We start from the raw sequence: 17,153 nt of genomic DNA, 5'->3' as shown, positions 1-17,153 counted from the left end.
ACCAGGCTCAGTTGTGACTGAGTGGAGGGACACAGGACAAAAGACATGCTGTGGAAGAGAGCCAAAGATTAATAATAACTAATGATTAAATGCAGAGTGGGGTATAAACCACAGTAAGAGTAAAAAGGCTGCAAACTGTTCCACTGTGAGCTGGAGGCCACCACCTGATGAAGCCAACAGGAGATGAGATTCTGTAAAACAAAATCTCATCAAAGTGCAAAGTGCAGCCCTGACGAAGTCCAGCACCAACAGAAAATAAGTCAGACTTATTGCCGACAATATGGACCAAGCTTGGTCTGTATTGCCTTAACCATAACACCTTAACAATGGGCCAGACAGCCCATACTCCCGCAGCACCCCCCACTGGATACCCCGAGGGACGCGGTCAAATACTTTCTCCAAGTCCACAAAACACACGTAGACTGGATGGGCAAGCTCCCATGCACACTTGAATATCCTTGAGAGGATGAAAGCTGCATTGTTCCTCTTGAATCTGAGGTTCGTTCAGGTTCCAGCCCATGCATTGAGGTGAGCCCGACTATATCTAGCCAGTATCTCTCAACCTCAGACACTAGCTCAGGTTCCTTCCCCATCAGACAGGTGGCATTCCATGTCTTGATAGCTGGGGATCGGTCTGCCGAGGCCTCCACCCTTGGCCACCGCCCGACACATTGCACCCAACCCCTACAACCCCTCGGCTCCTGGTTCATTTTTGAAGTAAAGAAGGCACACGTGGAGCTCATAAAATACCAAGAGCTCAGAGAAGAGTGGAAGGTGAGGGAAACAGTGGTCCCCGTGGTAATCGCAACACTCGGGGCAGTGAACTCCAAAATGGGACAGTGTCTCCAGCAGATTCCAGAAATGACATCTGAGATCTCTGTCCAGAAAAGAGCAGTCCATGAACAGCTAAGATACTGCACAGGATCCTCAAGCTCCCAGGCCTCTGATAGAGGACCTGAGCTTGTGGGGTGAGTGGGAAATTAAAATAAATAATTAGAATATAGTATGAAGGATATTTCTGGAGACAAGCAGTTACTCTGGGAGAGCTGAGCAGCCACTGGGCAGGCACTTTGATTTTTGGGGTGTTTTTGAATTCAACCCTTTGTTGTTTGATCATTTTCATTTCCATCAATCAATGCGGAAATTCCTTTTGTTCCTAACACATTACCCAGTCCGTATCAGTATAAATATCCAGCATGATTTTTTTCCTATTGACAGCTTTTGTGTGTGAGGGGTTGGACTTACAGCTTCTTCCAAAGAAATAGGACTAAAAGGCCACAAGATGAATCCCCAGGTTTATTATTAGCCACAACACGTTACATTTCATATCACCAGTCACTGTTCAACATCAATTGCATGTGAGATGTAGAGGCTCTCTCCTTTTTCTCAACCAAATGGAAACACAAATTAACTACTTCAAATACATGTTCCCATACAACAAAACAAACACAGGAATGACGGAATAATGAAAATCCAGTTCAATATCAAGTTTTGATAATCAAACCAACATGACTGATAATCACTGCCCAGTTTGAATTTCAGGTTAAATTCAATACTTGTTGGGGGTGTTATGATTTCAAAATTAAAGCTACTATACATTCAATGAATAGAGTCTTTTAGTTTTGAAACAAGCAGAAGTGACTCCACACAGTTACCTATTGGACATCAGTTCATTTTTCAAAAAGTTCACAGCAAGAAACAGAGAATGAGCAGAGGGAGGTTACAGGTCACAGCACAGAGAACAGCAGGTCTTCATTTCATCAGAAACAGCTCTGCTCTCTTCCTGGTGTCAGCAATACAGACATTTGAACCAAACATTAATTTTAAAAGCTGCAATGTGATTATACATCATGCTGATATCATTAAAATGCAGTTCAAACATTATTAAAGACACATTTTAGGTAATTATGAAGTACGGTGGAAATAAAAAAATGTCAGCTGAACAGATCACAACTGAATCTGCTAATAACTGAGGTACCCATGGTGCATGTAAGACAGAAGTACTGTCACTTAGAAACGAGGACCTGTTTTCTTTAAGCAGCACAGTGGTGCAGTTGATCAATCAGGGCGTGTATTTATTAAGCGGCTCAGAGCGTAAATCAGTCCTGTGAGGGAAACAGTTCTCACAGGGATGCACATGTGATCCTCCTGCTCGGAGCGTTTCATTACCCTTCTAACTGAGAATCAGTGCTAATATATAGGAGAGCTGCACAGATGTGTAACCTGACACAAATCATGAAAAAGGGCAAATCATGAAAAAGGGCTCACATAGATGTGCACATAACCTACATGTCATGTACTGGGATCACCTCATGACAATAAGCTTGTTGCAGTACTGGCTTACAAAGGAACATATTACTCTCTCTCTCTTTCTCTCTCTCTCTCTCTCTCTCTCTCTACATATATATATATATATATATATATATATATATATATATATATATATATATATATATATATATATATATACAGTATATATATATATATATATATATACTGTATATCATACTACGCTCCATTACTCTTTCAAAACTCCGTAGCTAGTCACACCTGCATTACCTGCATAATAAGACAACAAAAATGATCAAAGGTGCCGTTTCATGTGCAACAATCGCCTGACTTTACATTGTGATGGAGCCAAACACGGCAGAGCAATCTAGAACTTTTTAGGATGGAGATATGCATATTTTTGAAACAAATATGTGACAATGTGTGTCAGGTGATGTACCATTTAATGGAATAAGCCACTTACTACAGGGCTAAAAAGTAAGTGGCTTTATTCAAAAGTTAAAGTACTGTCCAATAAATGAGTAATAATCTAATCACTACATAGTATGTAGGTTTTGGTCATTTATAGGGTCAATGTTGTGACTGAACACGGGACGATCACAGAATATTTGGCAAAAGTGATTGGATGTTGGCTCACTTGAGTCAAATTTACAATACCTATATTTTCTATTAACAGTTAGCTAAAGTACTCATCATGAAATTTACTACAGTAAATTCTGTGATAAGAGATTTTGTTACATATTAAGAGCGGTGTAGGGATGCAAGAGCATGACACAGCAATGCTCCACCACTTTTTTAGAGAGAGGAAATTAAATATTCATAGTTAGCATAATCAGTTGCAATTCATTTGTCACTTTGAGAGTACTTCATGGAATAAACCCAATGAAGACAAAATGAGTGTTAAAAGCTGTCACCATGATTTTTAGAGTTAGTTTTAATAACAGCGTGTGCCTCTTTTGGAGTCACAAAGCTACTGTTGGGGTTTACCAAAGAGGCGCAGAAACCCATATGACATTTGCAAAAATGCACCCAAGGAATGGAAAGCTCTTTGGGTGCTCTACTAACAGCGCACTAATTCATACACAAAGGTGCAGTTGGCTTATTTCAATGATTATCTGCCAAGAGTAGGGCGAATTATTGACTCTGAAACAAACACTTCGTATAATAAAGTGCAGGGGTCCGAGTTATGTGATCACAAAATAATACAGTGTAAACTCAAGTTTTACAGGTTTCAGTAAAGTATTACTGTGTGAGGACTGTGAATCATGGGGAGTGCAGGCTTTATCTAGAGGGCAGCTGCATTATTACGCACTATATGAACCTGAAATCTGTGTGTAAGCGCTGGCAGGTGCCATGTAGAAGAACGCCTAACTTTTACTGTCAGATCCTGAGCTGCACGTGTGTTAACAAAGGTAGTGTTACTGTGCCACGTGTGTAAATGCGCGCATTGCTCTTGTTTTTCCTGCAGTGTGAAACTGTCTGACACACTGACACAGCCGCATTAACAGCTACATTTTGGCAGACATTTCACTATGGCAGGTATGGCTCTGATTGACAGTTTTTTTTAAAAAAGCAGCCTGATTTGACCCATCTGTTTTTGACAACGTTTGAACTCTTTGTGTGATTTCTGCAAGGAATTCTGCCATGCTTGCTAAATGCAGGCAAAGACCAGAAAGTGACACCAGCATACAACAAAACCATTCCATGAGGACTAAGCGATGGCTCATACGCAATAAAGTTTCACAAATTGCCACCAGGGGGTGACAGAAAACTGCACTGGGGCTCATGCACACCCACACAAACACATATAGAGATGAGGGAAGGGAACACCGAGGACTCATGCTGGATGGGCTGAGGCCTGATCACTCGTCAAATCTTCCCTCCAGGATGCTCTCGAATGAGAAGGGGACAAACTTGAAGCCCTGGCCTGAGTAGAACTTGTTCTGGAACTCCACCCTGAAAGGAAAAGGCCAGAGAGAAGAGAGCAGTCAGAAGATGTTTGGTTAAATCACAGAGAATCCAGATTTAAAGTTGTTGAGTCACAGCTCTCTTAAAAGAGTTTCACATGTCTCCAGAGTGTGTCTTTCAAGTTTTAGTTCAAAATACGGCAAAGATGGTTCCTGTCTGCACGCCGCTGGTTTTACCCCATCCCAGAGGGGCTGTTTCCCTACTTGTGGCTTTAAATGAAATAAGCTGCTGCCGCCCACACACTTTCCAAAACAGTGCGCTGCCTTTCTTACCATTGCCACTGATATACATGGATAAGAAGACAAGAGATAAAACTCAAAATTGTGAGCTTATCCAAAATAAGTATGTGATAAAGAGCATGTTCAGTTAAATTCAATGCAATTTTATTTTAGCACCAGTCCACAACAGCCATCTTAAGGAGCCTTGTATAGTCAGGGAAAGACTGGAGAGTGAAAACCCCGATGGCTGAATAATCCCCAATGAGCAGCACTTTGTGATGTTGGTGAGGAACAGTAAGACCTTGGGGGGTAAGAGAAAGTATTTTTGGTTCTAAGGTTGGATAAGAGTTGATGAGAAGCAATCTAAAGTGATCTAGCTGAGTTTTTAGTTTGCCTCTGAACACAGACGATGATGGTCGTTTGGTCTGTTGGGTGTTGGGACTGATCGTGTATTAAATGTAGAAAAGGATTCATTTCCTTCACTGCTCTGGTAAAATTCTGAGTTAGCTTCTGAGGCCTCATGGCCGACTCAGGAACCACAGCAAGAAAGGAGTTAAGTCAGTCCAGGCACAAAATGACAAGTGCCTGAGTGACCACCAGGATGTCTCTCTGGTATGGAAGGGTCACGTCCTCCAGATGTTGTGAAGGGAGAGATGAGACAGGAACAGCCTACTGTTGTGATGTTCACAAAGGATGACAGCTTGTTGTCCAGGGCCACTCCCAGTTTCCAGATCTCAGTATGGGGACACATTTAAATGGAGGAACACAACCTCAGGTCATCCATTATTTGAGATAATTCCTCCTGGTAGAACTTGGATACTTCTTGTTCAATATATTTTTCATATCGGTTCTGTTCTAGGGAACTTATCCCTACTCTCATATTTACAGACCCACTAAAATGGTAACATTTGCTGTGACTAAGTACTCTAGAAACCAGCAGAGCATGTACCTGTATGCTCTCAAAGCTTGATTACATTATTCTTATTCAGGGTAAAAACTAGTAAGGTTGATAAAATTCATCTGGCTCTTATGTCTGTACGGCAGGGCACATTCCAATAAAGAAAGTAAAAGGAAAACCTTCCCACACGTCAGCTGAATTATCCCCTGGTCAGCCATCTGAAAGGGTGATAAAGTGGGGAAAAAAGGCTCAGATGATAACATGATCTTTTCAAAAGTACATGGCAGTGACTGGAGGATTTTAATATCCATATCATACTGTTCATAACAATGTACCACTCTTTAGGTAGGCTCAGTAAAGGTTGTTAAACTGTAAATAGCAGCTTCATCAGTGATGTAGTAAAACATAGTTGGATAGATATTCATTAATAAGAACACATTTCGAGTTGCACAGTTGTCAAAACCTCTCTGGCTGACTTAGACGAGATTCTCAGAACAGCTGCATTTAAATATCGTAGGGAGACACCACCACATTAAAAGCAACTTCTTTAATATCAGAGGACACTACACACAGATATGTGTATACACTCCCCTTCAAAAGTATGGGAAGGGTGAGGCCAATCCCTTATTTTTGCTGTAGTCTGAAAGCATTTGAGTTTGACATTAAAAGATGAATATGAGACAAAAGATCAACAATAAAGCTTTTATTTCCTGGCATTTACATCTGGATGTGATACACAGTTCAGAGGATGGCACATTTTGTCTGAACCCACCCATTTTTTGGAACATGTGACTGACAGGTGTGTTTGTGGCCCGGGTGTGTAACACTGATTATTCAAACAATAAATAGCACTGAATGTCCACACTCAGTTTCAGATTTAGGTTTTTCTTGTGCAGACTGTACATTTATTGTTAGAGGAGTAACCAACATTAAAGCCAGAGAGCTGTTTATGGGTGAAAAACAAGCAGTTGTGAAGCTGACAGAAGATGGAAAATTAATCAGAGCCACTGCACAAACATTGGCCATAACCAGTACAACTGTTTGGAACGTCCTGAAGAAGAAAGTTGTCACTGGTGTACTAAGTAACAGATGTTGAACAACCTACAGCAAAAATAAAGGGAATGGCCTCACTGTTCCAATACAGTGTAGTGTAGGTGTGCAGCTCACAGACACATATCTTATAAAGATATAAAGAATAAAGAATTTAAATCTAAGAATTTCACTCATCCAATCTCATTGTACATTCTGTATAATGACAATAAAGGTATTCTATTCTATTCTATCAAAACGAATGCTTTGAAACAGCTGTTCAGCACAACTAGACTCACAGCAAGCTATATTATTTGGCATATAAACTGCCTTAAAGATGCCTCAAAAGGTACCAACACCACAAACACAGAGGTCCAGTTCCCAAATTACTAGCCACAGCCACCTGTGTTGGCACACTTGTAAGTCAAAGCAGCCACTGCCCTAATTATTACCTCCGCCAAGGAGGTTGTGTTTTCGGTCGCGTTGGTTTGTTTGTTTGTTTGTCAGCAGGATTACTCCAAAAGTTATGAACGGATTTTGATCAAATTTTGTGGAGTGGTTGGAAATGACAAGAGGAAGAAGTGTTTACATTTTGGCGGTGATCCAGATCACGATCTGGATCCAGGATTCTTCTCTGTATAAGGATTCTTCACTATTGCGGGATAGGGGGATTTTAATAATTTAGCTTCTAACTCCGAAACACAAGGCACAAAAGCCTGAAAAAAATTAGTGTAACATAGTCACATGTTCTATGAAACAACATAGTGAGGCGATGATCATTTTTTTATCGTTTACTGCTCAGATGATCCTAGCGTCTGGGAAAGATGCAAGATTATTTCACAGCATTTAGACACACGTATTACAGCGTCAGTGACCCTATGGCCTTGGCGGAGGTTTTTGCTCTCTGAGTGCTTCTAGTTATGTATAAATTGATTAAAATTCTGAATACAATGTTATAGGTAACCCCTCCACAGTTTCTAAGAAGGTGGGAGCTTTCTCTTGCACTGTAAATATGCTTCTTAATACCATTTGTTCTGGCATTTTAACATGGAAGTCTACAGTAATTGACTCACTTTTAAAGCCAGTGGTCATTAGAGGAACTAAGATTTTGGGCATTTGTTTGCTCCATTTTTCAGCCCTGAAGGCTGCTGCTAGATCTGTGCATTATATATCATCACTATAATCATAAGGTGACAGTGTACAGCCAAAGTGTACAAAGGGTACTAAACATCCAGGAACATGAATATCGTGTTGCACATCGTTGCAGAGTAAGGAACACATATGCCATATTTCATGGCTCAACTCCTTGTGGTTTTGGAGTCTATAGACGAGAAAGGTAAAACCTCACGGACAGTATGATGACAATGTCCCCCCGCTTCACGTTGGGTGGGAGGATAAAAACTGGAGAGTAATGTGCTGCCTGCTCACTGAATTCATTTTCATGGCTTATCCATACACTGATTGCTTTTTTCTTTTATTAAGATATAGTATGTGATAAAGTACATCAGTTTTAGTTTTCAAATGTCTGATGCTTGGTGCTCACACAGGAAGTGAATATTTGTAGTTTGTGTGTGTGTGTGTGTGTGTGTGGGGGGGGGGGGGGGGGGGGGTCTAATGCTGGTATCTCACAGAGCTAATTCAATAAAATGATTATCCATACAGTGTTTTTATTATGCCGATATTTTTTAATGAGTGACCATTTAAACTACGTGGAATGATTTTGAAATCAGACCACTGATAATTAAGCTGTTCACTAAATCAATCATCGCTTCAGTCTACTCACTTCAGCACAATCTGTCATAGACTGATTCAGTGACCGATTGTAATCAATTACACATGGCAAACTTACTGGGTGATGATCTGCCAGTAACCAGCACTGTGTTTTTATCCCTGAAGTAAAATGTCAGTGTAACAGTCTTATTTTCCCCAGCACAGCCAAGGTTCACAGTTAGGATTCTGAAATCCTCCAGTCCTGACAACCTCTGATAACTTCATTTAAGAGGAAAAACTAAGAGTGGATTTTTGAGTTCCTGCTTGTTCCTGGCCTCAGCCAGTGAGGGGAGTGCCCAGGAATGTCTCCCAGCTGTGGCAAATATTTGGCCTTCCAGAGATGTGAGAGGGCATCACTTAAAAAGAGGAAAGAAATGAGTGATCCTCCCATCTGCCTCACCACTCTGATGTAGAAATGGAAAAAATTCCAGTGCCTAACGTGCACTGTGTTTTATGTATTCTGGTGTGTGAGTGTGTGTTTGTGCGGATAGCTCATCAGTATGTGTGTGTGAGGAGTGAAGCAGAACGTTCAGGTTCACTTTGAACATAATTACTTCCACTCAGTCATTCTCCTGTGTGAAAAATACTCGACTAGTCCTTTTTAACCTCTGCAGAGGTCTGCGGAGCTCACACACTGATGCTTTATTAACAAGCAATGGAGTGTGACAGCTGCCCAGCACATCCACAGGCTCTTACTGTGGGCCACTAGCAGCGATGCATTCCCTAATATGACAAAAAAGAATTTTGTGACATGTTATCTTTTTAATTTAAATTCTAAATTCCTTATGGAGGAACCTAATTTCTACCACTTGTAACTACTGTCATGATATATGAGCAGAAAGGACCCAAATGCAGACACCACAGGCAGACAGACGTAATCAATACACGAAAACCCTTTATTTGGGTTCAGAAACTCAGAATCAATGAAAAGGAAACGGCAAACAAAGTCCTTTGACTGAGGAAGAGCACACAGGGAAAACAACAGTATGATGCAACAAAGACAAAAGGAGCACTGAGGCTATGAACAGGGGCAACCAATTAATCAATCAACAAGGAAAAAGAAGTAAAACTAAATGCAAGACACATGGGACGAAAGACTACCAAAATACAATGGGAACTAACATAATACAGAGACAGAGACTGAACAACAAGACAGGGCAACACAAGGGAGGCAAGATAAACAGGAACTCAAGAAATTAAATATAAAAAAAAAACAGAACTAAAACCTGAGAATATAAATATCCAGAAAACAACCTGAACTTGACGTTCAGTTTTCTTATCACCACAACCAAGCGATACAGCAGCCGCATTACTGTGAGGGGGGGCACCTCACTGAGAACCACAGCCTCACACTGAAAGGTGCTCATTCTCATCCCAGCTGCTTCCAGCTGCAAACTGCAAACCACCCCAGTGTGACCTGGAGGTCATCATTCAATGAAGCCACCAGAATCACATAATCTGCAAAAAGCAGAGATGAGATCCTGAGAAATGCTGCCCACAAAAATTATGAACAGAGTTGGTGACAAAGGGCAGCCCTGGTGGAGTGCAACACCCACTGGAAACAAGACTGACTTATTTTTGGCAGTGGGCTGGTTCTTATATAGAACCAGAAGTGCCATAATGATATACATAAAATAAGATAAAATAATCTGTGAGGTCATATGTTTAACAGAATAAGGGTTAGAGTTGGAGCCAAAAAAAAAAAAAAACAAACATATTGATGAAACTGTATTTTGTGAGTATTTATATGCTTGTTCTCACTGTAGGTACTAATCTATACTTAAGGGAGTACTCATCAACTTCTAAGAAGCTTTTTATTTCTTAAATGTATTTTGCTTTGAGAGCTCTTGTTGTTTTCTTCACTTGATCAGAAATAAAAGCTGATAAAGTGCAGACAAAGGGACTGTTTGGAGTCAGCATTAACTTTTCAATCTTACCCGGATTAATACTGTCTCTGCTGATTACGTCTGGCAACACCCAAGAAAGCACCAGACAGCTGGTCCATGTGTACAGCAGACAGGTGGGACTATATGGGAGTGGATATAACACAGCTGTGCTGCTGGTATATGATCTGGTTTACAGGAATCAGCCCTGAGAGCAGCAGTTAAGCACTACCATCACACTGCTGTCCAACAAAAACACAGGACATACTCTGCCTCTCTTCCTTTATCCGTCTCTGAAGAACGACGTAACGCTCTGTGTTAACAGCAGGACCCAGACCAGAAGGATCACAGAAAATAAACACATTGCTTTCACTTAATAAGTTTAAAAAGATCAGTTTGTCAAACAGAGCATTCCTTTTATACACCTGATAGGCTCAACTTTAATGTGCCAAAAATGGCTGCATAATCCTTGGGCAGAAATGGTTCCGTTGTATACACACAGCCTACGAACTGCAGGAGACAGATAAATTAAATAACTCCTTCATTTCCATCTACTCAGGTTGAACTTGTTGGACAATGAGCAGCAAGCTTCAAACACTAATTCTAGTGATGCAAGTGGACTGGAATATAAGAAACACTTATTGTCATTTCTGATGCATTGTATACAGCACAGATCTCTAATGAGGACAGGTGCACAAATTAAAATACAAGGGGGGTTAAAAATGAGTTATATTTTCTGCATCTGCAAATCTGCTACAGTCCACTTGGGCAATGAGTAATGAGCACAAGTTGCTGTGCCAAAGTCTGTGTGCCTGCCAGTTTTTTGTGACTCTGCAGACTTGGCGATAGAGACATTTGGCTAAAATGCACCAACTACACATCCGGCAGACTTCAGTGACGTATAACAGGAATGAGTCATCATCTACAACGTCTGCAGCTGTTCACGTCCTCATTCGCAAAACAGTATAACCCCCACATTACTGTGTGAAAGGCCTAATTTGTATAGCTGTGTGTGTGTATAATTTACCCACATTACAAAAACACAGTATGACATACTCAAGATAAGTAAAAAAAAAAAAAAAAACCCTGCATATACATATAAATGTGCTGTATTAATAATATGGATTAATGGATTCATTTTGAAAAACTTTCTCTCTCTGTCAGAAGCTTCATTAATGACAAATGTAATGATGCAATACAAAAGTAATCTGTGCTGAAAGGCATGTTACCCTCTTTTGATCTTGAACATATACAGTACTGTGCAATAGTCTTGGGCCATCCCTCATTTTTGCTTGGAAATAGGTGCAACAATGTATTTATATGAGGTAAAAAACTAAATTTGTACAATTCAAACAAGCTTGAAAGTTAACATAGACACTTCCTGTTGTACCTCTCTTCTGATTTCCTCCATACACACTGATGATGATTCAATAAAAAATTTCAAATTTGGATTCATCACTTCATCAGACCTCTTCCCACCAATTTGGCATACCTCAGCCTCTTCTCCCTGTTTCTCTTCCTTAAGAATTGTTTATTGTGCCACCCTTCCACTGAGACCTTTTCTGATGAGGCTTCAGAGAACAGTAGATGGATAAACTGTTATGATCCAGTGCGCCTTATGTTTCTTTGAATTGTGTTTTGAGTTAAGAATTAGGATTTTAGTATATCATGGTTTTCTGTTATACTCATCTGTTATTTCCCATGTCCTCCTGTTCTGTCATTGTTCCTATGTTTGTTTTGTTTGTCTTACTCCCTTGTGTTATGTCTTGTGTTTAGTTTTTCTTCCCAGTGTTTCCCTGTGTCGTGTTTAGATTTCTGTTTTGCTCATGTTTAGGTGTCCTCTGTGCCAGTCTGTGTATACCATGTTTAGTTAGTTCCTGTTTTATTGTGACAGTCTTGTCTCCCCTGTTTATTTTTGCTTCCCCTTGTCTCGTTTCTGAAATGATGTTCAGCTGTGATCCCATTGTTGTCACTCCCCTCATTACCAAGTGTGTATATATTGTCTGTGTTCTTGGTAGTTAATTGTCAGGTCGTTGTGTGATGTCCTCTGTTCCTGCTGTGTGTCTCATGTTTGATGTCTATGCCACGTAGTCAAGTCTAGTTTTGGAGTTGAAGTTTTTGCTGGAGTACAACAAGGACGGGCTGGACCGGAACAGTCCAGCCCGTCCTTGGGTATCCTGCTTTGGAGTCCTCCGCCTTTCCTGCCACAGCAGTACATGACATAAACTCAAGGGCCAGATGCATCTCTCAGGTCCTGTGTCAGGTCTTTGCTGGATTTCCCCCCCTATTTCTTAAAGAGATGACTTTCACATACTGTTCACATGCTGTAGATCATTTTTTTAGGCCGTACAAGTCTTCTTTCATCCTTCACTTTTCCAGCTTCCTCAAATTTGTGAGGGACACACTGCACAAGATGAGGACATATGCCAAATTTTCTGCTAATAGATTTTTGGGAATCACCTTGTTAATGCAAAAATTCAGTTTCATGTCTGTCAAACAGTTCTTTAATAGAAGAACTAACTAAAGAAATTGGAGCAAATTGTGCAAATTCTTGGCTAAGTTGTGTTGCTAAGTGGCTTAACAAATAAAAAAATAATGAAAAAACATTCCTCTGAAAAGGTCTAGGACTAAAAGTGAGTGAAAAAGCAGCCAATGTCCAAGGAAAACTTTGAAAGACCTTCAGAAAGCCTGAAGAATTATTGCTCAAGACCACTTAAACAATTACAAGAAAGTCTGGGTCCTTGGAAGCAAAATACAAAAAAAAAGAAAAAAAAAAGGTTTGGCTCAAGATATTTGCACAGTACTGTATCATCTATCGCTTCCATCTCCTCCTCATAGGCCTCTGCACTCTGCATCTGTGTGAATTTCAACATATACTTCCTGACAATGCCAACTAAAATATATCTACTTTTATATTACCCCAAAGATGTGTGTATAGATGTTCTGTAGATTCCAGTCAAAGCACTATTACGCTGCACTGTAAAATAGTTGAGTGTGGCACAATGTTTGACATCTCTTGTGTGTCAGTATAGTTTGCTGGTACAATCTGGATTAGCAGGGTGAATGTGGTGCTCGGAGGCGATGGAGCTGGAAGGTGTGTGAGGTCATCTGGAGTTCAGTATGATAACAGTTTAGTAAACCACTTTGGTAAGGTTTCATTCAGCTCGCATTCCTTATGAGCAAGCACGCAAACTGAAGATCTGCAGCTTTGGCACAGATACTCAGTTTAAGAGGTGAAAATGAAAGCTCGCCATGTGTGTTTTCCATCAGTGTGGGACTGTTTAGACATAGCGTATTTACTTTCTGCGCGTGCTGTCAAATGGACATGTACATACAGAATACTGCATATAGCATGTGTGTGGATATTTTAAGTGACAAATTAAAGGAATAACCTGAACACTAAACAATCACAGTGAGGTGATCTGGTGGCTCTGTCGTGCTACAGGATGCATTTTGCTCAACTTGTTTTGATCCTCTTGATTCCTCAGAATGATCACCTTTCGCCTATAACGACCACTCACATCTGTCCTGATGTGAGTGGTCTCTTCATCCAAAGAACACAAAACACACTGAATGGTTTGTTGTTTATGAAAATAATGTGAATCATGCTTCAGCTGTCACAGTTATCAGGCCTCTATAGAGGATTTTGGTAAGATGTGTTTGGACAATCAGAGCCAAAGAGCACTGAAGACATTCTCGAAGTATGTGGTAGCTAATGCCTTGCTAAGATAGTCACTGTTGGTTTTTCCTTTGATTTGTCACCCATTTGTCATCATACTCTGTATGTGTGTGTGTGTGTAAGTGTGTTTCTAACCAATGCAGACGCAGGGCATGAAGGAAAGCTGACAGCCCCTCCATCACGAGCAGAATAGCAACCGTGAGAGTGGCGAAGAATGAGAAGATGATTGACAGACCGAAGAACCCGCCCCCGCTTCGAGAGGAGAGACCAAGGTGCATCACCATGGACCAGAGTACCTCTGACAGCTCTGCACACACAGTTATGACAACAAGGTTTGCAGAAAAATATCACACCAGGTGTCATTGAACAGCCAGCACTGAATCCACATTTTTGAATATTTTTGCAGAATATTTATTATAAAACATGAATTTGTGCATGCAAGCCTGTACTAACGTGCATGAGCCAGGCTGAGGGCCCAGAGGCGGAGGTAGGAGGCTGTGTTAGAGATGCAACCCAGACAGTACTCTATGGTGTGGATAGCCTGGTGGACAGCTACATCGCCAAAATTAAACTGTGGTAAGGAAAACAAAACGTCAGCACAGTCAGCATGATCACTGAGTATGTATACACAGAAGAGGTGTGATCAAAAAGCTCTAGAAACTGGCCAAAAAAACCCTGAAACATACCTATTATGACTTTGGCCCAAATCCACTTCAAGATCAACTTCTCATATACCTCTGATATGCTGCTTATATTTTTAGATCACTTCCTAGATATCCTGTTCACCGTGGACTCTAAATGTGCACCGACTGCGAATGTAACCTTCTATCTCAAACAGACCCAAACCTCTGTGTGGTTATGAGAGATTAGCCTGAGGCCCAGCATTTTTCAGGGCTCCTTAGATGAAGAATCCACAGTTTCCAAACCCTGAGACAGCACATCAAGTGAGGACTTGATAGAAGTTCAACAAAAATAACCCGTTTTTTTTTTATCATGGGCCCATTCCAAGAACTTTCTAACCACACCTTACATTTTTTGAATGTATTTTGAACATGTTTATCAACTGCACTGTTTTGAATTTTATTTTTTTATTTCATTTAGTTCAGGAGCCCAGAGCATGCTACTTTAGCTCAGCTATTAATGAAAATAGTTGTAACCTTTGTTTAACCAGGAAAGAATCACTCAGCACATAAGAAATTCATATCAACGTAACTTAGCAACAGGAGCACGTAAAACAAACACTTTTGGGACTTATTACTAAGTGACGCCAATCCAAACAGCTGTACTGTCAGTGTGGCATGAAGAGTGGAAATTCCTTAAACTACTTCTTTGATCATGTTAATGAGGAGCTGTTTTAACCTTTGACCCCTGCCTGTGACTTCTCTGATAAAGCAAAGAAGTGTGGCTCGTGTACGTTTTTTTTTTCTTCATCCCCAACAAGATCACAGCCCAGAGAGATGTTTGTTTATTGTAAAGCCAACACATTTCCTCCGTTCTCTCCATCCTGGAGCAAGGCTAGCCTTTCCTGTCTAACGTGAGCTCGGAGGGGGAAACATGGGAGTCAAATGTTCTGTGTAGCTTTTGTTTGGTTTTGCTTGGCGCTGATCTGGTTTCCTCTTTCCATGCCTCCCTTTTGTCCTTGGACTGGCGAAAAAGAGTTCATGGAAGCAGGAGTCATTGTTCCCATTCAACGGATCTTCGACAGAAGCGGCTAATGAAAACAACACTATGAAGTCTAACATGCCATAATGGCAAAAGACACAGAATGATTAAAAATGCTGTGCCTATTTCACTGCATAAGAGGCAATTACTTGCAGTACAGCCTTTCCCACTTTCTGTCATACACACAAACTCATACCTTCATTCGCATATGCATGCCTGGAATTAGCAGTTAAAACACTAAGGAGTAAAAGATGTTTAAAGAATTCAACAAGTGATGGAAAAAAACTACAATTTGATGCAAATAGTAAGCAAAAGATCAGGCAAGGCAGCATTCAGACATGCTAAGAAAATGTTAAACTCAGAATCTTACCGGCTCTTCCTCTGAGTGCTTGAAAGTAAGCAAAGGTGGTAGGTTAGCGGTAGAATGCACTTCAGAAGTTTTCACCCTGCTTTTGGATTGCCTGCATTGTCTTGCAAGACACATCATCCAAACACCCCCAGTTACTGGATCACAGCGAAGGAAATGTAATTCAAGGCAGGACTGGGCAGGTACAATCATCAATTTCTGTCATGTTTTATTAACAGCAAGCTATCTGTCAGTACTGGACGACACACAGAGATTCAATATTTTGCCAAAATTTAGCCCTTCTTGGAGCACCGGTTGAATTTAATCACATCACATGAGTGTTCAGACACGAGTGTTCTGAACACTCATGTCTTACTCATTACTGTTGTGCTATATGGATTTGAAGGAGTGATGGGTCACTGCAATGTAATCTAAAAATCAGTCATGGTAAAAAGAAATGACACCTTCTGTCCATTCTATAGTCTAACATATCGGGACATAATAAAAACAATTAGGTCCTTAGCAACTCTTTAAATGAGGTAAATACCTCAGATGGCCAACAACACATGATATATTACACCATGTCATTATTTATTTAAAAAAACAAGCCAAAAGGGAGTGTGTGAAAAATTAAGCACACCTTATGATTCAGCTTATAGCTTGTGAAATCACTTTCAGCAGCACTAACTTGAAATCATGGTTTTCTTCATTACTCTATCAGTGTTGTTAAATAAATGTATGCAATGTGTCATATGGATTTGTATAATGTGTTGATATGTAAAACCTTAAAATTTAAAGTGGGTGAACTTTCTTCTTACCATGACTCAATCTCCCCCAAAGTCCAGGACAGACACCCATTTCTGTTAGCGTTAGCTTAACTTCAAAAATGTTTCTTATAGTATGTGAGAGTCATCATCTGTAATATAGTGAGAACTCAGGAAGCAGTCAGAGCCCACATGACAATAAAACCATAATTCACATTTTTATTCTACTAAAATACTCAAAAAAATGAAATGAAAAGAAAAAGAAAAGAAGCATCTGTGAGAAGATGACATTTGAAATTGATGAGACTCACCTCATCACCCTCTTCTGAGTGCTGGGAGAGCTGGTCGTGGTCCATGATGCCAGCTTCGTCTTCTGTGGGCCCGTTGCCCACCCGCACCCCTCCAAACTTCTGCGTGCCCTGTTGAGTGAGTCCGGTGCATGATGAGGACACGCCTGTTTGCTCTAAAGACTGCTCTAGATTCTCTGCAGGGGTTTCTTCCCTCTTCTGCGACTAGATACAAAAGCCACAAAAGCTGTGTCTAGCTTAAAGCAAGCCTTAGGATGACGCTTCCTTCTTAATTTACCCCATTTTGCAGGTAAAACAGGACACCCCCACAGTGAGTGAAGACTTGTATTCTAAAAAATA

At 40.5% G+C, this 17,153-nt stretch overlaps 1 protein-coding gene across 4 annotated transcripts in view; it reads right to left on the bottom strand.

Annotated features, from left to right (window-relative positions):
- Positions 1-2,502: 2,502 nt before the first annotated feature.
- atp6v0a1b (ATPase H+ transporting V0 subunit a1b) overlaps positions 2,503-17,153 on the bottom strand; it is a 32,655-nt gene continuing 18,004 nt past the window's right edge. For 2 of the 4 annotated variants that reach the window (XM_030755027.1, XM_030755030.1), the window contains 5 exons: positions 16,818-17,018; positions 15,767-15,784; positions 14,188-14,305; positions 13,870-14,041; positions 2,503-4,245 (listed from right to left, as the gene is read on the bottom strand). In XM_030755027.1, coding sequence (XP_030610887.1) covers positions 4,152-4,245; positions 13,870-14,041; positions 14,188-14,305; positions 15,767-15,784; positions 16,818-17,018 — 603 coding nt within the window. In that variant the 3' untranslated portion in view covers positions 2,503-4,151. The remainder of the gene's footprint in view (positions 4,246-13,869; positions 14,042-14,187; positions 14,306-15,766; positions 15,785-16,817; positions 17,019-17,153) is intronic. The other 2 variants (XM_030755029.1, XM_030755028.1) reach the window with 2 other exon arrangements.

The sequence above is a fragment of the Archocentrus centrarchus genome, chromosome 19, assembly GCF_007364275.1.
Source record: "Archocentrus centrarchus isolate MPI-CPG fArcCen1 chromosome 19, fArcCen1, whole genome shotgun sequence".
NCBI classification, from domain to species: domain Eukaryota; kingdom Metazoa; phylum Chordata; class Actinopteri; order Cichliformes; family Cichlidae; genus Archocentrus; species Archocentrus centrarchus.
The sequence above is the reverse complement of the archived record's forward strand: the minus strand, read 5'-3'. Positions and strand labels throughout refer to the sequence as shown.